Source organism: Dermacentor andersoni, chromosome 2, assembly GCF_023375885.2.
Source record: "Dermacentor andersoni chromosome 2, qqDerAnde1_hic_scaffold, whole genome shotgun sequence".
In the NCBI taxonomy this organism is placed as follows: Eukaryota; Metazoa; Arthropoda; class Arachnida; order Ixodida; family Ixodidae; genus Dermacentor; species Dermacentor andersoni.
The window spans coordinates 200,103,647-200,131,541 of record NC_092815.1 but is presented as its reverse complement, the minus strand read 5'-3'; the positions used below and the strand labels follow the sequence as shown (position 1 = coordinate 200,131,541).

Here is a 27,895-nt window from a genome sequence, read left to right as displayed (position 1 = left end):
ACTAATGATTAATTCATTTTCTGCAATAAAAAGTTGCATTATTAACCCAAATTTACGCTATACTGCGCAACTGTGGTTTCTCCGTTTCTGAAAATTCGTGATGAGATGATTTCTTTCACCTTTTTTCGGCGATAACTGCAGTGTATCTCCTAGATTTTTTAATCATGCTTTCAAGTGCGAAAAATATTCGGGCATGTGAACAATAAGTTGATAGAGAAAACGACATACACACTCTTGGACAAACACATAGTCGAGTAGGCGAGGATGATGCATATATTGTACCTCCCACTGCAATTGCTGAACAAACGCAGCGCCAGACTATAATTCCGGCGTCCATTTTATATTAAATGCCGACCGCCTGCAAAATACGCGCTTTACTATTGTCCGCAAACGGAAATCCTCCAAACATTCACAAATATTTCGAAGCTATCCCCAATCTGGCACCCATTATGCAAAAGATAGAGACGGAAAAAAATAACAGGGTACAGCGACTCGACTCACCCAGCGACTGCTTGGGGAAGTCGAGCACAATGGAGGCAGAGTCTGCCAGGAGGCCCGTCATGACGAACACGGGTCCTCGCCCGCAACACGCACCACCTGTCTCGTTGGCGCCGCAGTGTCCATCCCTGCCGTGACGTATCCGGTGCAGCTGCAGCAGGTAGCCGTCCTCTGTAGCCACTTCATGCGTCTCGAAAGGGTAGCCCTTGCTGCGCACCAACCTGTCCTGCGCTCGTGACAGGCCGCAACGCAGTATATTTTCTATTTGGTTCTAAACGTTTGAACGCGGCGAATATTGATATGCGTCGAGGAATGGCCTAGTGCTTGTCTGGGGGGAGGGGGGGTGGACCGATTATGCGATGCAGGTGTAACAAGCAACACAGAATTACGCGGCCAATAAACCAAAGAGGCAAAGCGTCACTTAAAAATTCGGCAGAACCCATCTCACGATGAATGTCCACGGTAATGCGTTCGCATTGAATCAGCATAGCCACACAGCGTAATGCCACCGCCAGAACGAGTTATGCATGAGGTGTGTGCTGCAGCGGGACTCCTCTCTCGCGCTTCTTTCTGGACACGCAGCACCCTCTGGTGGCGCTACTTGGAAGTCCGCGCGTGGCGTTCGAAACGAGAAGCCTGGCGCGCCGGTGCGTGCGAGCGCAGAGAAATGTTCCCTCGCTTGCCGCTCACTTAATGGCAGATGGACAGGCATGAAAGTCAGTGAATTGTTCGCTGAAGAACCGCGCATACCCAGCGGATTCATGGCGCAGCTCGTCAAACCGTTGACGCCAAAGGCGCCAATTGAAAAGTGGAACATACCCAGTGCATTTGTGGTGCAGCCTGCTAGTACATCGGGTTGCTCTCCTTGAGGATTCGATTCCGCTAAGCATCGCATAAATTTAAGCGATTTTCTCGTCCTTCTAGAGCCGGCGCATTCCTAGTGTTACATTCCTAGTTACCCAAGTTGGCATAAGAGACTTTCATTGAAGTACAGAACACACCTACTGGCACATACCCAGTGACTCCAGTTGGCGTCTAATCGGTTTATTGAAGACCAGCACAGACCGAGTGGCCCATACCCATTGCTACAGGTTGGCGTGAAAGAGTTTCGTAAAAGGGAGGCACGATGTGCACATAGCATGTGCTCAGTGACCCAAGTTACTCCGATGGTTGTTTTCGAACTCCGTTACCTCACCACATCATCCCGATGCCCAAACCATTCGAGCACAAAATACCCATCGACCAGACAGGCGGCAAAAGGGTTAGATACCAACATGTATAGATACAAACACACATACTATAGGAAAAAAAGATAGCCCCTGAAAAGTGCGTGAAATACCATAAGTACGCTATTAAAAAATGGCTTCTTCTTCAAACATACACGCAGACAAAAGGCATTCTATGGAGCTGGGCCCCATACACAATCATCTATCCAGACACGTGCACTGCTATGCCATCATTTTCACTGTCCGTAAAGCAACCGACAGACAAATGTATCCACATCTGTGCGCGTCACGACGTTCCAATTTCACGTGTTTCCCTTCGTCTCCGTCGTACCCCGCAAGTTGGAATTTCTCCCATTGTTACCGCAGCCTCTTGAGCGTTCTCCAATCAGAAAAAATAATATAAGCATAAGACAGCACGGGAGACGTTGCGTTGTGTTCTGCTTTTCTTCGACCTTCGCTTTCTATGTCCTGCTTCACTTCTCTCGAGGGCGTACTGAATGTCAGGCACGAGCAACCTTGCGTTGTGATGCAAATGAGCGGATTTGCATCTGTTTGTTACATGCGATGCCACCGCAACCAGGCGTATGCGATTCGCTGAAGCATGACGGCGCGCCTTTGTCACAGTAGCATTCTCGCTCATCCGCGAATGCCACGGGCAGTCCAATACGTGTCAACATGCTACCATTATGGAGTCACTCCTTGCCGCGAAAGTCAATCCGTGCGTGCAACGACGCTCGCCCTTTCTCTTGTCCTGTTTGCCGAAGCCATTTGAAAGGTTTAACGCGTTGCATTAAACAATGCTTCAAACAGTTGCGGCTGATACACCGCTCTCCGACATAAATGTGCGTTGTTCTGCCCTGTTATTTCTTTCTGGTTGAAATGTTTTCAATAATATCAAAACTTTACGTTGCTGCCATCTGAACGACAAAAAATTTAGATGACAATTACGAAAAGATTCTCACTATAGGTCTTGGAGATGAAGGCCTTTCCAACGAAATCCCAATGCCTCAAGCTGTTGTAAGCAGCGTGTGGTCCTTCAGACATTCTTGTTTCATGATCATAATGGTGTGAAATACAGGCACCATGTTTGTGCCACCCAAGGCAAGTTGTACGGCTTGGGTAGCATGTTCCACAGATACAGCGCAGAGACCACCAGAGAGTGATGCGACGCGTGGACATTTGCGAAATGTCAAGGTGAGCCATATTTATCTGTCTCACAATTCGGTAAATTATGTTATTGCTTCAAGTGTGCCGCTTTATCAATATTATCTTATTACCATTTATGAAACGCGCGTTTTTTGCAAGCGAAACTGTATATGGCTAGGCCATTTCCATCGTCCGCAAACAACCCGCGAACTACCTCGTCGGCGCGCCTCGGCGCAACCGCCTTAACGCGCTCGTGCCCCTGCTCTCGCGTTCGTCCGTCCTTGTCTTCTTCCACAGCTGACTCCGTTGCCGCTCATCATCCCAACGTAGGGCAGGCACGTACCCAGGATTTTTTTTTTTCGGGGGGAACCCAACCCAAGGTAACTTTTCTATGCAAATGAGGGGGGGTACCTTTACTAGCATAAATGTGAATAACGCCCACCATTCGCCATAAAAAACGCGCGAACACACAAAAGAGAAATGAAATAAGGTGCATATTATAGGTACGTCCTGTGCGATACACCTCTCCTTTACATGGCAAACAAAGAACCACGTCAAATGGACTCGCGCAGGAAAGAAGCGCAGGAAGAACACTGCCAAGAACAAGTAAAGAAGCGAAAGCGTAAAATAAACATTACTTTAGCAGAATAGAACTTAAGAGAACAACAGTTGGCAAAAAAGGCACAGGGACCGCGCAGAGTTGTATCACTCCACCAGCCAATCACAGAAGCATACAAAATCGTCGTCATGCGGCCTTTTCAAAATGGCGTCGTACTTGATACCTCCGAAGCGTCTGCTGTTCTTGAAGAGTCCTTTCATCGGCGGAACCAATGAGGTGTGCAACAGACATGGACAAAATATACGGAGTCTGAGCATGTCACTTTTCAAAAGTCTGCGGGGCAGTCCATTTCACTGCTGAAACCGTTTTACTCATGAAACTGCACTGCCAACTGAAGTGAAACTTCACAACAAATAGTTGTAGTGAAGCAAGCAGTGTTATTTCAGTTCAATTAAGGATTAGGCATTCGCCATTCCACTATGATAGGCGAGGGAAAAGGTATAAAATTACGCGCTAATACTTTTATTTTTGTATTTACCGCCTTGTTTGGGTAACAGAAAAAGATTGAAGTACGAATTATTTACAGCCTCGGTAGGCGGAGGAACAGTGGCTCGCAGTTATGAGGGCGTGGGCGGTGCTTAAGTTGCAGACTTAGGTTGTGTCCGACTATAGTAGCGTTTTTTAAAATTAGCTCTGGAAGAATTATACAGAAATATATATTTGCGGAACTATCACAGTTCTTTTGGATCCCTCGTTTACTGTTCTAACAAGTGCCACAACCCACTCGTATTGTTATATGGGAAGTTACGTAACGATGCGTGGCCGCCAGTCGCGTACAACCGCGCATGGCGCCGAAAGCTACGATTCTACACGTACTGCGCCCACCGCGGAAGGTTAGAAAAGCACCTACATAAGCACAGCAGAGAAGCGGCAACGTTAAGCGGCTCGAATGACAACTGTAGAAGCGTCATTCAGAACACACGGAATTGTCCTCCACTTCCGGCGGCGTTTTCTGTACTTCCTTTTTAAATAAAAAGATGTCGATCCATAAACATTTTCATACACAATGGCTAAATTTTTGAATCTTCGCTTTTCCTACATGTTTGGCTGTTGCCTTGGTACTCTCTCCCTTTGTAGATCGCTCAGTTTCTCAAATCCTTCCGACTCTTGTTTCCAATTGGCAATTTTGCACTAAAGGAACTGTACATTTAGGAAAAATACCATACGAGTTAACGGGTGACAGTCATATTGCCTATGAGTTGAAGGGTTATTGCCGGGTTTGATGATGGACGCTGTCTCGCATTATTTTATTTTCCATCTTATCTAACCCATATCGTGGCCACAAGGCTCCGAGGATCTGTCAGCGTCGCAGCGAGTCGTCATTCGAGGAAATAATGAAACAAAAAGAAAAGTTAAACGCAATGGGCATTTTCTCTGGCCACAACTCGTTCCACGTGCATACAGACCAGCTGACCAGGAACTGAATCCCTTTCTCGGTCCCTGGATTAGTCTAAACGAAGAAGGTTGAACTAACGAAGCAACAACGGTGCGCGTGACCGTTGAATAGACGGTGACAACTGAATGCATCTCGAGTTAATCGTGCGAGCACCGAATTGATGAGAAAACTCGCCTTCACATCCCAGAAGTCGCCGATATTTACCGCCATCCATAAGGAGTGAAAAAGGCAGCAAAATGTTGACTGCCGAATAGCTGTCAAGTCTCAACATTGATTTGGCGGCACCTTAGGAATGTGTGAGAGAAGTGGTGGCGTGGGCGGGGAGCGGGGGGGGGGGGGGGGGGGGGAGGGGGTGTATGCGTCTTAACTTCGGGCAGGAGGGGGGGAGGCGGGCCCCCCCTTGGGTACGTGCCTGGTGTAGAATTTAATTTCTGTTCTGTCATCGTAATGGGAAGCCCGCGTTAATTTTTTTGTATTATTTACGGTGATATAAACCATTGATTAAGGAGCTATGAGTGATTCATTGTCTTACGTGACGGACGCATTCTATAAAAGAGGTGATACGAGAATGTGTTCACACCCATCTTCACGATGGCCACCGATCAGGGCAATAAATATGTTCGTACCTTTGTTCAAAATTCGATGTCACCTCGGTGTCGAGTGCTAAACAGCTTGTCTGGTCATCCAACTTCACAAAGTGGAATGGCTCATAATTCTTTTTCACTTTTGATTTTCTTTTCTTCCTATTTTTGTATGATATGAGCTATCTTGTGTAAGGCATCACAACTTCTACAAGAATCATTTGTCGAGAAATGTCTAACAGCGTTATCGACTTCGGTTTCTGTTCGAGATAACCTCGCTGCATTTATTCTAACGTAGCTAGTGGTTAAATTCATTCCACAATGACGGGATTTATCAAATCCAAGCTCTGTACATATATACATGTGTACCACTTTGTCAAATTCTCGTTAAGACCACCTTCTCGAGCTGCATTTGCAAACGATGCAAATCATTTCGCCCTTCGTCGTCGTTGGCTTCAAGGAAGCGGTGGCGCCGTCACTTCTGGGATCAGCCACATGCATGCCACGGCAAAAAAAGTAAGCTTATAATTAAGTGTATGGTTACCTGAGGCTTATCTAGAGTATGATAAAGCTCAATTGATGATAATTTATTGAAAACTGCTCGGTTGCCGAGTTATTGCCGAGTTATATCACAATTTAGTGGATGCAAGTTCGCATAAATAAAAGGTCTTGCTTTTCGAAATTTGTCAACCTTACAGCCTGTCGAACGACGTGCCTCAGACTACGCGCGACATGTAGCTGTGGCGGCGACTTGTCGCGTTCTGCTGCTGATGGAGAGTTCAGTTACGAGCTGCACGGACCTCATTCCGACAGAAATGGACTGCAAGAACGCCCACACGTGCGCTTTAAACCACACAAAGCGGCCAAAGATTAGTGGAGAGTCATTTGTTGCACCGTCTCTGCGAACCCTGAAGTAGCTTCGGACTGCAGCGAACGCTTTGACCAGCGAGCACGTCGACAAATGCTGCAGGTCAATGTATATGCTAGCAAGCGGGGAGCACAGAAACTGGTGAATTATTTTTTGCTAATTACGCCCGCAAGCAGCGCCTCGCCTACGAGAGATGGTGCAGTGGGACATCATTTAATGTATTTCAGCAGTTCTTTTTTTGTGTCTGTGTAACTGGCACGTGAGCCTATGTACGTGCGCATATTTCACGCGTTAATTCCTTTACATTTTTTTTTTTATATGTCCTCCTCCTCCTCACTGAATTTTTAACGGTCTTGAAACGAAGCCGCGACCTCATGCTCATCATCAGAACGTCGTTTCCTCTTTTAGCAAGGTCCGAGCACTGGGACCCTCCGTTTCCTTGTTTAATAATAATGACCTTTTCGACATATTACCACTTATGGGACTTTTCGCAGACGGCTGCGGTTTCTAGAGAATCGAAGGACCTCCATTTTTCAAGCCAACCCTAATAAAATTTCCAACTGGTGTGATGCATCTTTTATGGCTCTTTATGTGAGCAAATGCAATGCGATGATAATCACTCGTAAGACTACCCTGCCGGACACTTCTTACTAATTCCATAGCTAGGCTATCTCTTTCATTATTAAATACAAGCATCTAACTGATAACACTGCTAATGACCTGTCCTGAAAGGACCAGACCGGGTACGTGTGCAATAATGATAACCACACAATAGGTTGCCTTCGTGAAAACTTCTCTATTTTCCCTGTTCCTGGACCAACGCAGTCTCGTCGCCCGGGCCAAGGAGGCACCCGAGTCAGAGAGAGGGGTCCTGGAATAAGGAATTCTCCCACCTAGGGGGTCGGCACGTTGAGCTACTGGGCCAACGTCCCTTGAAAGCCCATGCCGCTGCCTTCCAGTTACCCCATACATTGCACCCCAGACTCCTTGCCGTCATTTTAACTACTTCAAAATTACTCGACGCATTGCTGCTATGGTACTCAAGTCACTCTTTCAGCTCATCTTTTTATTGCGAAGCAATACTACTTTAGGTCGCACTTCAGCCCGTTCCGTGGCGAGGCGGTGGTAGGCACCATTGACCTTTAGCGTGACCTCGCTGCGTGACGTCACACCACGTGACCTAGAGTGACGTCACACCAGCTGTGTAAAAACGGTGCCCCATCTCACGCCGTCGCGAGGCGAGGCGGTAGCCACCAACGGCGGCCTAACTCCCGCTCCTCTCACCAGGGGCGCTACGGTCGGTGTGACGTCACACCAGCTGTGTAAAAACGGGGCCCCATCTCACGCCGTCGCGAGGCGAGGCGGTAGCCACCAATGGCGGCCTAACTCCCGCTCCTCTCAGGCATTACTGAGTATATTTACTCAATTACTACCAGCTGATCCGAGAATAACACACTATTGCTTCGCAATCACCAGGCTTAACTAAGCTAAGCCACGGCCGTTTTTTTTATGTTTTGCGTTACTCGCGTACTGACCGCCTGACCGGCTCCTCTAATGCTACAAGAACATGCCGCCAACTACACCCCTGAATGCTCCCTAACCTCTCGCTTCCCCAACGCCTTCCCATGCCCCCCTTCTTCTTTTCTTGTTCTTTCTCCTTTTTTTCCCTCTTGGTGTACCCCCCACCCGTTTTTTCTATCTCCTTTTCTTTCTTTTCTTTTCTCCCAGCCTTCCCACTCTCCCGCTCTTGTCCCCTCGTCTTGGGAACGACTCTCACAGACGTCAGGCGCCAGCGCTCATCACCTCTGAAGTCCCTCCCTTTACAACCAACCACCACCGACAACAAACGCACGTGACGTCATTGCACTAACCCTTTAATACTATAATGCCGAGGGTAACGAGGCCGCCTTTGCCACAGATAGGTCCTCCTATCGATACGTTGGCCGCCCTATCTGAGGCACCTTATCCCTACAAACTTTATACCACTGTGTGCTATTCCATCTGTGAGCCCCTTTCTTGAAGTTAGGTTGAGTTAGATGCGGCGATCACCTAAAGACGCATCAGCCCTGGTGGATATGCCACGCTCCACCATCCCCAGTGCCATGTCCCACCGCCCTGTCCACATCCCCAAACCAGAGTGCGGCCACCACGCTTTAGGGACAAGAATATCTGCTTACTGCAGCAGGCCTGGATTGAGGCTATCTACTCATTAAGCGCTTCGAAACAATAAAATCATATCTCTTTTTCTTCGTTTGTGTGTAACCCTGTCACAAAGTGCGTGCCCACGCCCATGGCGACATGGCCGCTATTGCCGACGCAGCCGCAGCGCCGCTTAGATGGTGGCAGGGAGGCAAGCTCCTTATTGTTCCTGAGCTTGCCGGACCGGTGGTCACGTGGGTCGCAAAAGTCTGACGAGGGACAGGCCAGCCACGGCGAGCAGGCAGAGTAGTTTGGAAGACCGAGCAGCGGAGTCATGGACCGACAGCTGAAGACGTGGTCGGCAGCCTGAAACGCCCAGGCCGGAGTCTTTGCCGGTAGATCGACAGAAGGTGCAAGTCTGTCAAGATCTTCGGCAGCGAGGTACCAGCAGCCCGATGCTTCTTCAGATCGGCATCTCCGCGAGCACGCCACAGATAGGCCTCGTGTTACAACCTGCTCTAAGAACTTTCCGCCGGACTTTGTTTTTTTAAATCACGTTCCATCTTTCATTTACATATTCATCACGTGTTCATTTTTGTATGTTCTGTTAGTGCAGTGTTTGCCACGTTTATTGTCGCGTGTATTTTTCATTTGTGTTGCGTATTTGATTTTTTTTTTTCGCGAGTGTTAGCTGTTCCCCCGTGGTGGGCTTAGTGTCGCGCGTTGCGTCAGAGTTGGTGCTGCGTGTGACCCGCCGGCCTTCCGCGAGGCTTTGCAACATCTGCTTTCAGTTTGCGTATTCCTTTTTTCATCATGTCTCTGGCCTGCTTTTATTTTATTAAATTGAGCGTGTGCTTTTACTTCGCCTCCCGTCTCATACCTCTGATCCACGGTCGATCAGGCGTGGACCTTATTACCGCAGCAGTCGAACCATCCCTAAATGCACGCGTGGTGGGTTTGTCACCCCATCCCCTCCGGTTCGGAGAGTGCGAATACGTTACCCCCAATCTTCGACAAACTCTCATACTCAATCATTTCCTGAAGCTTGAAGTTATTCATATTCAGTCTGTTAGCTTTATCAAAGCTAAATATTTCAGCCTTTTTGGTGTCATCTTGTAAGTCGACAACAGAAGCTGTTTTTTTTACTCGTCTTGTAAGTCGTTTACGTGTTTCTCGCAAGATTTTATTGAGTAAGGAGTACCTAAGGCAAATACTTTTTACGACTCCTAGACGTAACTTACTCGTGCCAATCACCACATGAAAGTTGGCGTCCCAAGTTGCCGGAAGAACCAGTACTCTATCTTGTTCATTCCAAAGCCTATTCAAAACAGGGACCACCTTTCCACCGTTATTGTATTCATTTCGGACCAAAAAAAGATTCGAAGTCCGCCATCAGCACTAATATCACACACCGGTTTTCCCCTTTATCTGAATTTTGCATTTTTGTATTATTTTTCCACCCCATTCTGAAAAGCCTGATGGCCCCGGAAGTGAATAAATTAAAAAATTCGCAGTTCAGCCCGAAAGGAGCTGCACCGATTGCGATAGCAAATTAGTAGATAGCTGTACGAAGTAAGGATAGTAGTTTTAACGGTCGTATGAACTTGTAAAGATTCGCTTACTAACTAAATAAACAATGATAGAATATGTAAGCGTGACTCAATGATGACGTAGAAAGAAACAGACACACGGAGACAGCGCTGTCTTTGTGTGTCTGCTTCTTTGTACGTCCTTGTTCAGTCGCGCTTACACATTCTATCATGGATTCAAACTAACTAGCCCGTCAACGTGTTTTAACTAAATTAACCAGCACGGTGTCACGCGCGCACAGGTAAGCATCCGCACACATCGCTCGATGACGGCGGAAACTCTCTGTGAAAACGCTGGAGTTAGGAATCGCGGCAGCAGCCGCGAGCCAATTGCCCTCCGTGCATCTGTCGCTTCAACACGTACGAAACGTCGAAAGCACAGCGCATAAGGAGCAACCGGTAATACGCGCACCCTGCAAACATCACAGATCGCTTTGAAGATGAAGCCCGCGCGGGCGTGCAGTTTAGCCACGTCGCAGACCGCTTTCAAGACACGCGAGTGCCGGCAATGCGTCCCTACGGTGTCCGCCAAAGGCGTCTATACGGCGTCCGCGATTCGCGTGGCCAACGCCGTCGAAGACGCCGCGGTGCGTCCCTACGGTGTCCGCCAAAGGCGTCTATACGGCGTCCGCGATTCGCGTGGCCAACGCCGTCGAAGACGCCGCGGTTGTGTCCACTCTGTACGGAGCGGCGGGCGAGGAGGACGTCGAGGCACCGTAGCAGCCGCCGGAGAAGAACGCTCCTCCTGCCTCGCCTCACCCCCTCGCCTTGCGCGCCACAGGAGATGGCACGCATCCGGGCCGCGTTCTTCCCTCGCGCGCGCGAGATTGAACCGCGTTCGCCGGCTCACCCTCACACGCTTTCACTCATACGGAACCTCACGGTGACGGCAGAAATTCGCCTGGAGTGTTTATGTAATTGCTATGGCAATAAAATTATCTACTCAGCCGCCACGCCAGGTGTGCGTCGTACATGTTAATGAAAAAGCAAGCACGTCGTAAAAGGTTCTCTGTGCTCTAAAGATACTTTAATTGATTTAACCACGCGCTTCAACAGGCAAATGTTTACACAATGGGAAAATGGGGCCGAGAAGTTCACATGCTTCGAGGCATATATGCCGACGGCCCCACAGACTGAAGTGAAAAAAAAAGATAAATTATGCGGTTTTACGCGCCAAAACCGTTTTCAGATTATGAGGCACGCCGTAGTGGAGGACTCCGGAAATTTGACCACCTGGGGTTCTTGGACGTGCAGCTAAATGTAAGTACACGAGTGTTTTCGCATTTCGACGGAGTCGAAATGCGGCCGCCGTGGCCGGGATTCGATCCCGCGACCTCGTGCTCAGCAGCCTAACACCAGAGCCATTGAGCAAGCACGGCAGGTCCTGGAGAGTGAAGTATATGTGTACATTCGCGCGCAGGGTATTGCAGGGAACGCCAGCGCAAGGCCGGACTCCGCAGAGCGCCAGTACAGCTTCCACGGCTGTGCACTGGAGCAAAGCTGCACAGCTGCACTGGAGGCGTGGCTTCCTGCCATCTTGTGCAATGTTTTCGCACCGACGGAAATGTTCACTGGAGTCAAAAGCCCAGTGCAGTAAGCTCGACGTGTTGAAACCGTCTCTCTGACGTGTGCGGTATAGATACACGCTAGGGCTGGCTTGCCGCTACGCGAACATGCTACTGTAAGCTAAGTTTGGTTCACCGCACCGAAACGGCAGGCTTGATTCAAGCAATGTACAGAGCACGAAGCCACGCCTTTAGGCATCGCTGCGTCTGCGCAGGTTTGCTTCGATGTGCGGCCACACGGTGCGCAGTGGCGCTCCGCGGAGCGTGGCCACGGGCGCACGTGCCAGCGTTATTCTCGTGGGCGAGTGTAGCGCGCAAGCGTCACGCTAAAGTGCACCATGCAGTCATCCGGCAGCGCGCGAATATTTTCTGCACCACAAGCAGTCGCACAGAGGTCAAAGCTATCAAAAGGTAACGAAGCAACGATCTGCAACCATTGGATGCGGCGAAGGATGTTCTCGAATGCGATGTGTTACTTTCAAGGATAAGTGCGCTCAGTTTCAGCACTCATGTCGAGCACTCATGTTTGCTAACCAATAAACGATAACTTTCCTCCGCGTGTACACACGTCATTGCATTTCATTGTCTTAATCGACCACTAATTAGCGCGGTCTTACACTTAAGGTTTCAATAGGCAAGTGTTACAGATGCATTAAAAATTTGCGAAGTTTTCCGTCCTGAAACCCGTGGGAACAGTGGGTTATAAGGGACGATGTAGGTAGTGCGGATAAGGTTTTACTTTCTGCGGTTCTTTAATGCGCACCCGAAACCGGGCGCACGGGCGTTTTTCGCATGCGGGCGGCATCGAGATGCGGCTGCCGTGGCAGTAATTGAAGCGGAGATCTTGTAGTCAACAGCGCAGCGCCATGACTACTCATCCAATGCGGCGGGAACAGATGCATTAGTAAAAATATACGCAAGCGGTGCAGGTATAATGCAGTTAAATTAGGAAGATGAGTAGTGCGGGATGCAAACAAGATATCCACGTATACACAGCAATAAAATAAACAATTAATTCAATACAGAATAATACGCAAAGCGTGAAAGAATCATCTTGAGCAGCTGAGAGTAGCAATGTCCTTGGGTCGACGTTCCAGCCTGTGGCTGCTGTGTAAAAAAAAAATATATATACTACTTTGTTGCCGCCCAGGGTAGCGTTGAGGCCAGTAATCTTTCCAGGCACACGGATGAGTACGTCCGGGAGTAGGAGCGAAGGAAAAAAGTTTATTTTACATTATTAACACTGTCTCCGAATACGGAAGCTCACTCCATGTGGGAGCATTTTAAATGTCTGAGCTCACATGAGGACACGTCACTACTGGGCTGGGGTATGCGTCCGAAGGAGGCGGGCACTCCAGTCAATCAGCACTTCAGCAGCAGACTAAATGGGCATCTCCACTAGGTGAACTCCCAGACCCGGCACATCTGGCGTAGTAAAGATTGGCATATGTATAAATGCGAGGTGGTATCAAAAATGTTTGAGACCACCTCTGTTTTCGAGGAAGTACTTTATCTATGTAGATGCTAACACTGTCAAAATGAAATAGTTTTCTTGCGTAGCAGCGCAGCTCTCTAAGTGCGTGCCGCCACCTTGCGAACGTGTTCTGGAAATCCTAATTGTACGCGTCGAGCAGCTTCCGCCAATTGCACTTGAATTTAAAAAATCGTCTCCTAACGGCCACACTTGAGCTGTGTTTCACAGCGAAGCTGTATATGGCTAGGGCTACATGTATTATCCGTGTTCATGCGTCAACAACAAAATAGGTTAGCGTGGGCCGATCCCAGAGATCGGGCCGACCCGCGGCGGAGGTGAAGCAGGCTCCAAGCACTCCGCCAATAATAATAATAATAATAATAATAATAATAATGTCATAATAAATTCAAGAAATAAATAAATATTTCCATGTATATTTCGTGTTTCTGCGTCAACAATAAAAGAGGCGAGCCTGGGCCGATGCCATAGATAGTGCAATACCGGGCCGACCCCGAGGATGAGGTAAAGTGGGCTTCAATCAGACCACCTCTAACAATTGTAAAAGATAGTAATAAATGTAATAAATGAATCAAGATCCATTGTTTCAAGTCGATGGGCAGGCTGGAATAGTTTGTGAACAACAGCACATGGACTCATGAGCCGGAGGCGTTGCCATATACGCAAAGGACCAATTTTATCCACAGCCACACACCCTTGACTCGCCAGAAGACAATGCCACCGACCACCGACTGTGGGGATGTCTGTGTCGTACAAACGAAAGACGGAATAGTGGTACACACGGATGATATATATATATGTCAGTGTTATTTCATCATCATCATTCATCATTAGTACTGAAGGAGGTCCCGGAGTTGCAAGAACTGTCAGGGGGACCTCCTAATAGTAATTTAACATTGCATGAATTAATACATTATGGCAACATAGCAGCGACAGACTTCTTATGGCTTCTTATAATATGACTAATAAAAGATCGAGCCCTCGGTTAACCCCATTCCTTCTCGTTTATTACATTACGAGGGTTTCGAATCCGGCAACATTGATGCCTTCAGGTAGCATATGTGGGTTTATTGAGTAGTTGCCTTCACTCAAAAAGATCACGTTCTCGTGACGCCTACGGCAAAAAGGACGTTCCACGTCCGCCGCCAAGGTCTGTGAGTGGTGGCGCTGGCTAACACTCCCAGGGTTCTACTAGGACACATAAATACCCAAGAAAGTGGATGGGAAAACGGCGCCGTGGTAGCTCAATTGGTAGAGCATCGCACGCGAAATGCGAAGGTTGTGGGTTTGGTTCCCGCCTGCGGCAAGCTGTTTTTTCATCCATTTTAGTTTCTATTAATTTATCGTTTCTTTATTTTCATTTATTAAGCACAAGTAATTTCCCCTATGTTGTCCTTAGTGTCAGTGTTTGTTGGCTTCTTATGATGACTAATATATATATATATATATATATATATATATATATATATATATATATATGTGTGTGTGTGTGTGTGTGTGTGTGTGTGTGTGTCTGTGCGTGTGTGTGTGATCACGTCTCTGTTCGGGCGACGTTTATTTGGCCCGACTACTCGGCGTCGAACCAGCAAAGGCACTCACTCACCCGACGATGATGATCTCACACGGATGAAGAAGACGAGCGTAATAAACGCCCACAATATATATATATACATATATATATATATGTATATATATATATATGTCGGCAGACCCAAGTGTGACATTCAGAAGTTCATGAACACGCATCTATCATGGGTTGCTATGATGACACTACCCTTGTGATCATCGTTGGCAACCTCAATGTGGACATTTCAAAACCATAAAAGAAATGGTTCCCTCAGTTTCTGCTAGAACAGTTTCGTTTGAAATGCCACACCAATTCAACTCACTCAACTACTCAACAATGGTCGCGTATAAATTTAACTTTGGCCAAGCTTCTGAGTTTGTAACCGAACCAAAGAGTGTATATCACAGTAATGCTGTCACTACCATAAATACATGCACCCTCGTATAGCCCTGTGTGAAGTGGTACAGCTTCGCTGGTAATCCACCTTCACAGAGTGCAATGAATCCTCAATTATTTTTTTTTAATGATAGCTACATCAATCGCATCCAAAGCTGCCGAACGTCTTTCACGTCAGCAATAATCACTGGAGATGAAACTCCGGTGTACGAGTATGAGGCTAAGACGGAGCAATAGCCTTCACTGAGGAAGAGCCCAACGTCACTACGGCTGAAAGTCCGCAGCTAGACGAAGTACATGCTCATAGTCTTTCCCGACATTTACACCATTCGCCATCAGAGATTTGACCCGTATGATCAGACCATCAAAAGTGAGTCTGAGGGAGGTTGTTCTGCGAAAACAGCCTAATTTGTTACACACAAAACCTGGGTGCTGCATAACGACAATCCACCCAGCCACAAAGCACTCTGTAGCTGCAAGTTTCTCGCCAGAAACGAAATTGTTGCTCTTTCACAAGCGCCATCCTATCGCGTTGTATTCCTAATTTTGCGAGAGCGTAACACTGCGAGTTTTATTAATTCCACTAAACTGAGAATTAGATCTACTCGCTACTACGGCGACCTACCAAGCATGAGATCCTGTTGTTACACAGGGCCATTATACGGTCCATGTCATTTTATCGTCAATTCATGGTTAATATGTCGTTAGAGCATGCCAAAACCAAAAGGACTCATGCAAAAAGACAGTTGGTGCGAAATCGCACGTTAACGCTTTCCGCCTCAAGTTAAAGTTGCCCAAGAGCACAGGTGTGTCAACAGCTTCCTGGAGTGATACACCTACGGTGTATTTGCACAGGAAACTGGTCTCCCACTCGTCAATAACTTTGCAGTAACGCAGAGCGCGAACATCGCCTGCAATTAGCGTCTTTCCATATTTTTTTTTTTTTTTTTGCGTTGTTCGGCAGTCAATAACGTGCCCCAAAGTTACAAACGTTGACAAACAAACAGTTCAAGTAAGTTATGCACGATAACTTTCTCGCGAGCCGCAGACATTTGGAAGAGAATGTTAACGCTCACAGGAGCATTCGAACTCAAACGCTAGTTTTGAAGATACGGCATTCTCAAAGATTCATTTTCCTACATCTTTACAGGGCCTGAGATAGTGACGTTTGGTCACAGTCGTAAACGATCTCAGACGTAAATGTTTCCGTCCGTGTGCATTGGCTCCGAGGTAAAGCTAATGAGGGAAAAAACTTTCTATTTACGCAATCTTTCCCGCTCGTTAGTACAATCATGGCTATTGCAAGCTCTTGCAGGAGATTATGTGTACAGGGAGGCGAACACCGCTGCTGAAAACGATGCCAAATGATAACGGATAGCTTGTCATGCGAGAAATCTGCATTTCAATTGAACTATGACGTCGACAAATCAAGGGCTCCTACATGTGATCTGCTTAGCTCGAATTTCTCGCCGTAATACAAGTAAGCTTATCTGAGTCGAGCACTCAGCACCCCAGGTGTTTCGGCTTTTTGAACCTTTCGCAACACGACCGCCGTGACCGGGAGAAAAGGCCAAGTCATCGAATTTCTTAGCAGTTTGAACGTCGCAGTCGCAGTAACACCACGAAGGCAAAAAAGAACCTATTTTGTTGCAGCCACTTTACGGCCTAACCCGCACCATCTTAACCAGCAAAATGTGTTTCAGTTCCCGAACCAATGAGCAAGTTCACATGTAGCAGTCACCTGAAAATTATGAAAGCAACAGAGGTACAGCATTTGTAGGAAACTTGCGTAAGCAACAGCACCCCCCCCCCCCCTCCTCCCCTATTTCATACCACTTTGACATAAGGGAATTCATAACCGGCGGTATGTGTCCCATCAGGTGTCTTGACCACGCTTTGTGCTTCTTGCTATACGAATTAGGTTGTGTTTTTGTCTTTTTCCTGCTTTCACTTTCTCGTGCAAAGATTACTTGCGCTTAAACGTCCTGTAGTGGTATTGAAGTTCGTGTCAATGTTATAGTAGTATCAATTAGAAGTTATCGCATGTGTTCGCCGTAATGGCCAATTCTGTCCCTCATGCCATTTTCTGCGCTACGAGTAGAAATTATTGCGCAAACAATTTATACACAACAAAATATATACAAAAACAAAATAAAAGCAATATATATATACAAACATATAAAGGAGTGAACTTACGATGGTTGTGCACACGTCGGGGTCATTAGCGTTGTTGCTCATGAGCCTCGCGGTGAAATTGAGAGCCAGGCCGATGCTGCTCACAATCAACCGCGGAACGACCTGTGCCACGGCCACCATTCCCGAGCCGGAGCCGCGGGTGCAGTTGCGCGAATGTTGGGCGTGCACCGCTGTGGTGCGTTCGCGTCTCGGCCGCCAACACTGATCCGCCACATCGCAAGAGCGCCGATGCAAGCCGTGTGTCCTTGCGTCTGCGGAGAAGCTTCGCTGACTCCTTCATCGCGCGCACGGCTGTTTCTACAGTAGATATGCGACGACGTCGTCGCTTGTAGCGCTGGCACGCACGCTCTTCTTGTGGCGCATTCTTCTCTTTGGTGCGGAAGACACTAATGACACAACGGTACATTATGGAAATATTGCCGGTCTATTTGTATACAAAAGCTCTCACTCGGGAACGGCACCCCATACATGTTTGTAGTTGCCGTAATTCAATCAAGTAGGAGCGAAACAATATATATGCGTATACGAGAAATCGCTTGGCGCTTCGTTCTTGTTAAGGGTGCATTGTTCCCTATGACGAATGGGATTTAACGTTATGGAGATGGTGTAGCGTTACTTTCGTTCCGATAAAACGCCCCTGAAGCTAAGCGCATCTTCAATTCTGCCTCCAGCAGAATGCTGCCACGGCAGCGAGTCGAGCCCACGACTTCGTGCACAGCAGCAGAACGCAAAACCACCGAGTAACCGCGGCTGGTTATTTGTCAAGATAGCCGTGCGTGTTTTGAAATTAATGTTTTTATTACATCGGTATTTATTAAGAAAGACTAGATAACGTGCAGTCTCCCATTTGTTTTATTGCTCGTTTGCCATATTGCTTGTACAATAATTACAGCTTCCAAAGGTATCCGTTGTACTTCCGCCCATATAAGAGGCTTGTCCAACACAATGCAGTGAGTCGGCAAAAAATGCGTGAGAAAGTCTCGGATCACGATGATGTCGAATTTCTCAAGTCTGAGATTTCACCGTGCGATGCAGCTTTAAAATTTGCCAGTCAACAGAAGGCGTGGCATTAGCTTGCGACTTTGAAGGACCTCCCGGCGACGTAAGGGCAAAACTAAGCCTTAGCTCTATTAATGGCAAGACGCTCTTCTTGCGCCGTAGAATAATTGGCTTCCGATTTCGACAACGACCCCCTAGCGTAGCAATGATCTTTCGAAGTCCGTCTTTCCTTTGAACATGCACAGCACTAAAGCCTAAGCTACTTGCATCGGTGTGTGTTTCGGAGTCGGTCCTTTCGTGGAAGTGTGCAAGTGTCGGTTCGTCATTTCAGTTCTTCAAATGCTTTGACACGCGGTGCTTCCCACTTGAACTCGACGTCAGGTTTCATTATATGTGTCACTATCTCGACGATGCATGAAAAGTTATGGACAAAGCACCTGTAATATGCATACAGGCCAAGGAATCTGCACCCTGCCTTCTAATCGATGCTCTGCTGGATCGTTGCAATGGTAGCGGTCTTCTGCGGGTCAGGACGGACTTTAGACTTACCTTTGATGTGGCTAGAAACAGGAGCCCTTCGTACGCGAAGCGACAGTTTTCCGGCTTCAGGGTGAGTCCGGTTGACTTGACTGCCTCTAGTATTATTCCGAAGCACCTCAGGTGATTGTAAAATTTTGTGGAAAAGACGATGGCATTATACGAGCAGACGAGACGTTCCTGCCGCTTCAAGTCTGCCAACGCCATATCCATCACGCGCGAAGATGTTGCAGGTGACGAGCAATTTCCGAACGGCATCACCTTGAACTCACATTGGACATCCGGTGTGACAAAAAAAGATCCATCGGCGAAAACTACATTAAAGTTCAGAGTCGGTCCAGTGCGTAGTCTATCCCTAATAGGGACGAGGGGTGTCGACTATGCGTCTTCCGTTATGCCTTTGTTGAGGCGACGATAATTGACGTAAAAACGCAGAGTTCTATCCTATTTCTTCACTAACACCGAAGGAGACGCCCATGGCCTATTCGACCTCTGGATGATTTTGTCGTCCTGCGCTTCGTCGACTTGTTCTTTTATGCCCTTTCGCTTTCTTGTCTGATATTAGACGACGACGAAAAGCAGTCTTTATATTGTTGGGCAATTTTGAGCTGTCGTTGCATATATCCGGGAAGAGTCGGTCAATATCGAAAGCGGGTTCAGGAACTTGGACCGTCGACTTAGGAAGGTAGAATCCGAGACCACAAAGACATTGCTTGCTACAGCAATTTCTTCCGTGTATGCGATCTTCGTGCTGTTGTTTAAGTGTTTCTATTCCTGGGCCGAGTTTGTTGCCATTATCTTCGCTTTTTCCCCTTGTAATTGTACGATTCCCCTTGGATGCCGATATTGTGGTCGAGCAGCATGGGTTCGTCCTTATTGACGACGGCTTCCGATCATGATGATGGAGCGAGACGGGACGCTGACTTGATTGTCAAGTGCATCCGATGCACGGCGACTGAGAGCCCTGTTCGGAGGTATCGTTTGGCCAGTAGACAACGTGATCGAATTGCACTTTAGGTATACGACTGCGCCATGTACGCTCAGAAAGTCAATGCCTAGGATTGCGTCCCCTGAGCATTGTTGCAGTAAAACGAAGGCTACAGAGTAAGCCTGGCCATGCAGATTCCAGTCAGCATTATTAGGCGACCTCCTGCTATACGGATTTAAGGGCCTGTCCCATGTAGTCTTAAATTTCTTCAACGTAGCGGCGAGAAATCCACTGCCGGCGGAGTAGTCGGCTACTCTTTCTGCTACAGTGGCGCTTTGTGGGCCTCAAAAAGCACGTCAAGGTCTTGCATCCCAGTAAGGTCACAGGGTCGGGTCGCGGCTGCGTCGCATCACGCCGCTCCTGTTACGTCGCGTCATCAGGTACTCTTTATGCGGCGTTTATTCTGCTTCGAGGTTTCGCCTGACTGGCGGTATGTCGTTGCTACGCCTTATCTCGCGCGCTTTGGTCGGTGGCGGAGGATCTTCGGCATTTCGAAGAACAGCAACCGCAGCCACCATTTGCTGCTTCCATTTTCCCGGATAAGGACTCGCCGACCGGCCACGAGTTGGGCCACTGTCGGCGCTGCGGTGAGAAGAGGCAGTGCCAGCTTTTCGACGGCGAACGTGATGGTTGTCGAGGTTTCCACCGTGCTGCTGCGAGGTAGTCACTCGACTTGCTGCGTACGCGGAGCGTTCACGGCGAACCCTCGTAGTCCCATCTCGTGGCACGGGCACCGTCCGTACAGACGTGTTCCGTTTCTCTCGGCAGCGATGGCCGAGCGGGCTGTAGTCGGGGGCGCGCCATACGTCTGCCTTCCCGAGGACGCTGCGCGAGCCAACGGCTGGCTGTGCTGGCGGCGGCAGCAGGTGCTAGTGACGACATTGCGGCGCTGGGCACCGACGCGGGCGCCGACGAAGCACGTGACGGCGGGTGACGGCGACGCAGGTTTCTGGCTGAGGTTGCGGTGGCTCAGGCTGCAGTCGTTGAGGATGGATCGCTTGGCGGGCGATGTCAGCAATCGATGGGGCATTGACGATGAAAGCGTGTTTCGTAGTTCTTCGCGCACAACGCTTCTTATCGTGTACCGCAGGTCATTGCGGCAGTATTCTTCAACTTGCGCGCACTTTGGCATCGAGCGGCGACTGTAATGCCTATTCCGCATTTCCAGCGTCTTCGAAAATTTGTGGTCGCCTACCTCAGAAATTCTGCTACGGTCTTGGTCGGGTTGGGCATCAGTCGGGCGAAGAGCGCGCCCAGCTGTTACGTCAAGCGGACAGCCCCGTGACGAATCTTGCGACGAAGTTTGAACGATGGCTTATGGGGAGCAAATACGGACACGGCAACTCACTGCAGCTGCTTGCCAATATCAGTATATGCAAAGACTGAATACTAGGCTCAGTTTCGCACTTCGTCGCAATATTCATCTCATAGCGTTTCCGTCTGATAAAATTCTGGGTGGCCTTTTTTGCACTGCTGGCGCGCTCGTCCTCGATATTGCCAAATTTAAGCTGGAAATTCGATTATAAATGCTTCGAAATAGGTGCGATTTTCAAGTTCTTTAAAAAGTCCGATTGCGTTAAAACTTAATTGCTCCCAAATCTGCTATATTGACAACTACCCTCAAAACTCGCACAACGAAGGAAATCAGCATTTTTTTTTTTGTGTGTCATCTCAACCGCACGCTATTAACGTGAAACCATACCGGCCGAACTTAATACCTCATCGGAAAGAATGCTGCGCTCACAGTTTTTCGTAGAAAACCGCTGCAGTCTAAGGGAGAAAAAGCAACCGGCATATAAAACGATATAAAGATCAGGATTCCTAATGTGACCGCAACCGATAGAGGAACCAGGCTGATTTCTTCAGTTACTGCAGAGATAGCAACTATATGCACACAACACTCAGGTGTTCGCAAAACAGTCTGCAAGTGGGTTACAACTAACATAACAATATGCCAGAATTCTGTCCATTTCGGCATGTGCTTCAATATTTCCTGACATTCAATGAGCTGTAGCGACGCGTTAACTACAACAAAGAGCAACAGGGTCATCATTTTCAGTTTCACGGAGTTTTTAATGATCGCCTGGGGCAGATAGCATAATTCTCGTCCTTGAGCTGGATTATTCGAAGAGGTGGAGATTACTAACACAATAAATCTAAACACGCATTAAACTAATTAAGAAAAAGACATTAATTTCTTAATCACTTAACGTCACATATCGGAATTTACGAAATGTAGCCGGTGAGCTTGCAAGATGTATCCACTTGAAATGAATTTCCAGGATGACACCATGCAGTTTCCAGGTATTATTTCCCAAAGTGTAGAACGAAATACGTGAGGACTTTGGTGTTGTGATGATAAACACGAGGTTGCGATTTTTTTTGGATTGTAAAACTTTAGTTGTCCAACCGATGTAGGGAAGGCTTTAAGCCTTCCCACCTAGACGACGGCCAGGAGTCCTTGGACCCTAGCGGCGGTTTCGGCCAGTCGGACGGTCTTCAGTTGAATCTCCGGATCGGAGCTAAGTAATAAGGTCTTCCATTGTTCTAAAGACTTTATTCTTCCCTCAGAGGTAGCCTGTGGGCATTCCCACAGAATGTGATTAAGATTAGCCCTGGCTTTACATAGCTTACACTGGCTGGAGTACTGACCCGGGTAGTAGAGGCTTCACGACACCGGGGTTGGAAACGAGTTGGTTTGCAGGCGACGCCAAGTGGAGGCCTGGTTCTTGTTTAAGGATATATCAGCCGGAGGATATTTAACCCGCCCTAGTCTGTAGTGTTGTGTGATCTCTCTGTAACACACTAAGCGGTCCCGCCCCGTGAAGCCTTCGGCGAGCCCACCAGCTCGGAATGTAAGTCCTCGAGCTAATTCGTGGGCCGCCTCGTTCCCAGCGAAGGAGGCGTGCGCAGGTGCCCAGATTATTTCAATTTTCCTGCCATCTCTGCAGGTCTGCCGGATTCTGTTCGCCTCGGGAGAAATTCTGCCTCTGGCAAAGTTCATCACCGCAACCTTAGAGTCGCTGACTATAATTTTGGCTGAAGTACTTGCAATTGCAAGTGCTATGGCAGATTCTTCTCCAATCTGAGAGCAATCGTTGGAACTGTGCCACTGGCTATCAATCTAGTTTCAGCGCTAGCTACAGCTAGGGCCATGCGGCCCTTGCCATAGTCTGCAGCATCAACGTAGAGCACGTCCTTCGAGTTTTTGAAACGCTTCTCAAGAGCCTCGGCCCGTTTCTCTCTGCGTTCCTTGTGATGGATTGGGTGCATGTTTTGAGGTAGTGGTGGGATTATTAGTCGGTTCCGCACGCTTCGCGGCAGGTCGACTTTGATGCCTTCCTGCCCCTCATAGTTTATGACTAGCGTAGCTAGGATTTTCCTGTCCGTAGGGCTTCCCGCAAGTCTCTCATACTGCGAGATCCTCACTGCTTCAATAATCTCCTCAAGAGTGTTGTGCAGCCCTAGAGCTAAAAGCTTTTCATTTGCAGTGCGGAAGGGAAGCCCCAGCGCCTGTTTTATACTTTTACGTATGATGCCCTCAATCTTCTTCTTCTTGAATGACCTAAAACTGAGGAAGGGAGCAACATAAGCTATTCTACCTATAACAAAGGCCTGGACTAGCCTAACTAGATTCGCTTCTCTCATCCCGGACCGCCTTTTGGCAATCCTGCGGATCAGCCTCATGGTCTGCACTGCGCAGCCGTCTAGTTTCCTTATTGTTTCGCCGTTAAAGCTGTTCGCCTGAATCAAAAGTCCCAGGGTGCAGCGGTGGCGTAGAGGTAGAACACCCGTCTCGCGTGCAAGAGGTACGTGGTCCGAATCCCGGTGCCGCGCAATTTTACACCGGATAAAAAGAAAATCCGCGTGCTGATAAAATTGCATAAACAGGCCTGGAGTGTGGCCTGATCCCGGTGACCAGAACCGGCAACGCACTCCTCCCTCACCAGAGCAGGATCGGCCACCCTGGTGCAGTACTTAGCCACAACCTCCTATATGAACACAACAATCAAACCCCGGCTCTCAGTCCGCAGCAGCTGCGAAGCAACTGACCACGGCGGCGGTCAGACCTGCGACGCTGCAGAGGGTGCTAAGAATCCCTGGCTCCGGACAGGCCGCCATTGGAATCTGAACCTGGCAACGCTTAACGCTAGAACGTTATCTAGTGAGGCGAGTCTAGCAGTGTTATTGGAGGAATTAGAGGGCAGTAAATGGGATATAATAGGGCTCAGTGAAGTTAGGAGGCCAAAGGAAGCATATACAGTGCTAAAAAGCGGGCACGTCCTGTGCTACCGGGGCTTAGCGGAGAGACGAGAACTAGGAGTCGGATTCCTGATTAATAAGAACATAGCTGGTAACATACAGGAACTCTATAGCATTAACGAGAGGGTGGCAGGTCTTGTTGTAAAACTTAATAAGAGGTACAAAATGAAGGTTGTACAGGTCTACGCCCCCACATCCAGTCATGATGACCAGGAAGTCGAAAGCTTCTATGAAGACGTGAAATCGGCGATGGGTAAAGTCAAAACAAAACACAGTATACTGATGGGCGACTTCAATGCCAAGGTAGGCAAGAAGCAGGCTGGAGACAAGTCAGTAGGGGAATATGGCATAGGCACTAGGAACGGCAGGGGAGAGTTATTAGTAGAGTTTGCGGAAAAGAATAATATGCGGATAATGAATACCTTCTTCCGCAAGCGAGATAGCCGAAAGTGGACGTGGAGGAGTCCGAACGGCGAGACTAGAAATGAAATAGACCTCATACTCTGCGCTAACCCTGGCATCATACAAGATGTGGATGTGCTCAGCAAGGTGCGCTGCAGTGACCATAGGATGGTAAGAATTCGAATTAGCCTAGACCTGAGGAGGGAACGGAAGCAACTGATACGTAAGAAGTCGATCAATGAGTTAGTGGTAAGAGGGAAGATAGAGGAATTCCAGATCAAGCAACAGAACAGGTATTCGGCTTTAACTCAGGAAGAGGACCTTAGTGTTGAAGCAATGAACGACAATCTTGTGGGCATCATTATGGAGTGTGGAATAGAAGTGGGTGGTAACTCCGTTAGACAGGATACCAGTAAGCTATCGCAGGAGAAGAAAGATCTGATCAAGAAACGCCAATGTATGAAAGCCTCTAACCCTACAGCTAGAATAGAACTGGCAGAACTTTCGAAGTTAATCAACAAGCGTAAGACAGCTGACATAAGGAAGTATAATATGGATAGAATTGAACATGCTCTCAAGAACGGAGGAAGCGTAAAAGCAGTGAAGAAACTAGGAATTGGCAAGAATCAGATGTACGCGCTAAGAGACAAAGCCGGCAATATCATTACTAATATGGATGAAATAGTTCAAGTGGCTGAGGAGTTCTATAGAGATTTATACAGTACCAGTGGCACCCACGACGATAATGGAAGAGAGAATAGTCTAGAGGAATTCGAAATCCCACAGGTAACACCGGAAGAAGTAAAGAAAGCCTTGGGAACTATGCAAAGGGGGAAGGCAGCTGGGGAGGATCAGGTAACAGCAGATTTGTTAAAGGATGGCGGGCAGATTGTTCTAGAAAAACTGGCCACCCTGTATACGCAATGCCTCATGACTTCGAGCGTACCGGAATCTCGAAAAAACGCTAACATAATCCTAATCCATAAGAAAGGGGACGCCAAAGACTTGAAAAATTATAGACCGATCAGTTTACTGTCCGTTGCCTACAAAGTATTTACTAAGGTAATTGCAAATAGAATCAGGAACAGCTTAGACTTCCGTCAACCAAAGAACCAGGCAGGATTCCGTAAAGGCTATTCAACAATAGACCATATTCACACTATCAATTAGGTAATACAAAAATGTGCGGAATATAACCAACCTTTATATATAGCTTTCGTTCATTACGAGAAAGCGTTCGATTCAGTCGAAACCTCAGCAGTCGTGGAGGCATTGCGGAATCAGGGTGTAGACGAGCCGTATGTAAAAATACTGAAAGATATCTAAAGCGGCTCCACAGCCACCGTAGTCCTCCATAAAGAAAGCAACAAAATCCCAATAAAGGCGTCAGGCAGGGAGATACGATCTCTCCGATGCTATTCACAGCCTGTTTACAGGAGGTGTTCAGAGACCTGGATTGGGAAGAATTGGGAATAAGAGTTAATGGAGAATACCTTAGTAACTTGCGATTCGCTGATGATATTGCCTTGCTTAGTAACTCAGGGGACCAATTTAAATGCGTGCTCACTGATCTGGACAGGCGAAGCAGAAGGGTTGGCCTCAAAATTAATCTGCAGGAAACTAAAGTAATGTTTAACAGTCTCGGAAGAGAACAGCAGTTTACGATAGGTAGCGAAACACTGGAAGTGGTAAGGGAATACATTTACTTATGACCGGTAGTGACTGCGGATCCGGATCGTGAGACTGAAATAATCAGAAGATTAAGAATGGGCTGGGGTGCGTTTGGCAGGCATTCTCAGATCATGAACAGCAGGTTGCCATTATCCTTCAAGAGAAAAGTTTATAACTGCTGTGTCTTACCAGTACTCACGTACGGGGCAGAAACCTGGAAGCTTACGAAAAGGGTTCTACTTAAATTGAGGACGACGCAACGAGCTATGGAAAGAAAAATGATAGGTGTAACGTTAAGGGATAAGAAGAGAGCAGATTGGGTGAGGGAACAAACGCGAGTAAATGATATCTTAGTTGAAATCAAGAAAAAGAAATGGGCATGGGCAGGCCACGTAATGAGGAGGGAAGATAACCGATGGTCATTAAGAGTTACGGAATGGATTCCAAGGGAAGGAAAGCGTAGCAGAGGGCGGCAGAAAATTAGGTGGGCGGATGAGATTAAGAAGTTTGCAGGGACAACATGGCCACAATTAGTACATGACCGGGGTAGTTGGAAAAGTATGGGAGAGGCCTTTGCCCTGCAGTGGGCATAACCAGGCTGATGATGATGATGATGATGATGATGATGATGATGATGATGATGATGATGATGATGATGAAAAGTCCCAGAACTCTGATTTTGTCCACTTTTGGAATGGGGATCCCCCCAGCTGTGACGGAGATTTGCGGTTCCTCCTTACTGGCCCTGTCTTTCGGCTGGTATAGAAGCAGTTCCGATTTTTGCGGTGAACATTTAAGTCCCCTAAGTCCGACGTAACCTTCAGCTGCCTGGATAGCCCTTTGGACTGTTTACTCTATTTGGGAATCGCTGCCCCTAGCTATCCACAACGTGATGTCATCAGCGTAGATGCTGTGGTTTAGTCCTTCAATAGCCTCCAGTCTTTCAGGGAGTTTGATCATGGCCACATTGAAAAGAAAGGGCGAGAGCACAAAGCCCTGTGGGGTCCCTTTGCTGCCTAATTTAATGTCATCCGATTGGCATTCTCCAATCTGGATTTTTGCTTCTCGGTCTGACAAGAAGTCCCTAATGTAATTGTAGGTTCGTACGCCTACTCGCAAGTCCTGAAGGTTCTCAAGAATGGCTTTATGTGTGACGTTATGAAAGGCCTTCGCTAGGTCAGGCCCTAGGATTGCCTTTGCGTCCCCCGTTTCCGCATCGATGATTTGGTGTTTTAGTCGCAGCATCACGTCCTGGGTGGAGAGCCTGGGCCTAAAGCCCACCATCGAATGCGGATAGATGTCATTATCCTCCATGTAGTTATTGAGCCGCGTTTGAATAACGTGCTCCAAAAGCTTGCCTGCACAAGAGGTTAGAGAGATACGTCTTAAGTTCTCTATCTGGAGTTTCTTGCCTGGTTTTGGGATCATCACCACCTTAGCGGTTTTCCACTGCTTTGGTAGTTTACCCTCTTCCCAGCACTTCTGCATAAAGTTAGTTAAGGCAGTTATAGAGTTATCGTCTAGATTGCGAAACATTTTATTGCTAACGCCATCTGGGCCTCAAGCTGATTTGGTTTTGAGCTTGGCAATTACCGCCCGGACCTCCGCCTCGCTGATGGGTTCGTCTAGGCTGGAGTTGCCTACGCCTTCATAGTTAGGTAGGGGTTCCTTGCTAGTGTCCCCTATGTATCTCTCCTGTATGTCCTTCATTAGATCTACCTCTGTACCTTCGTACAAGTGAAGAATTTTTTGAAGGT

At 47.8% G+C, this 27,895-nt stretch overlaps 1 protein-coding gene across 1 annotated transcript in view; it reads right to left on the bottom strand.

The window, feature by feature from the left end:
- Window positions 1–17,398, bottom strand: part of LOC126540240 (lipase member J-like) — a 59,742-nt gene extending 42,344 nt beyond the window's left edge. The window contains exons 1-3 of the mRNA XM_055076277.2: window positions 17,279–17,398; window positions 8,621–8,839; window positions 502–724 (exon numbers count right to left, since the gene is read on the bottom strand). Of these exons, the coding sequence (XP_054932252.1) occupies window positions 502–724; window positions 8,621–8,839; window positions 17,279–17,398 (562 nt within the window). The remainder of the gene's footprint in view (window positions 1–501; window positions 725–8,620; window positions 8,840–17,278) is intronic.
- Window positions 17,399–27,895: the final 10,497 nt, after the last annotated feature.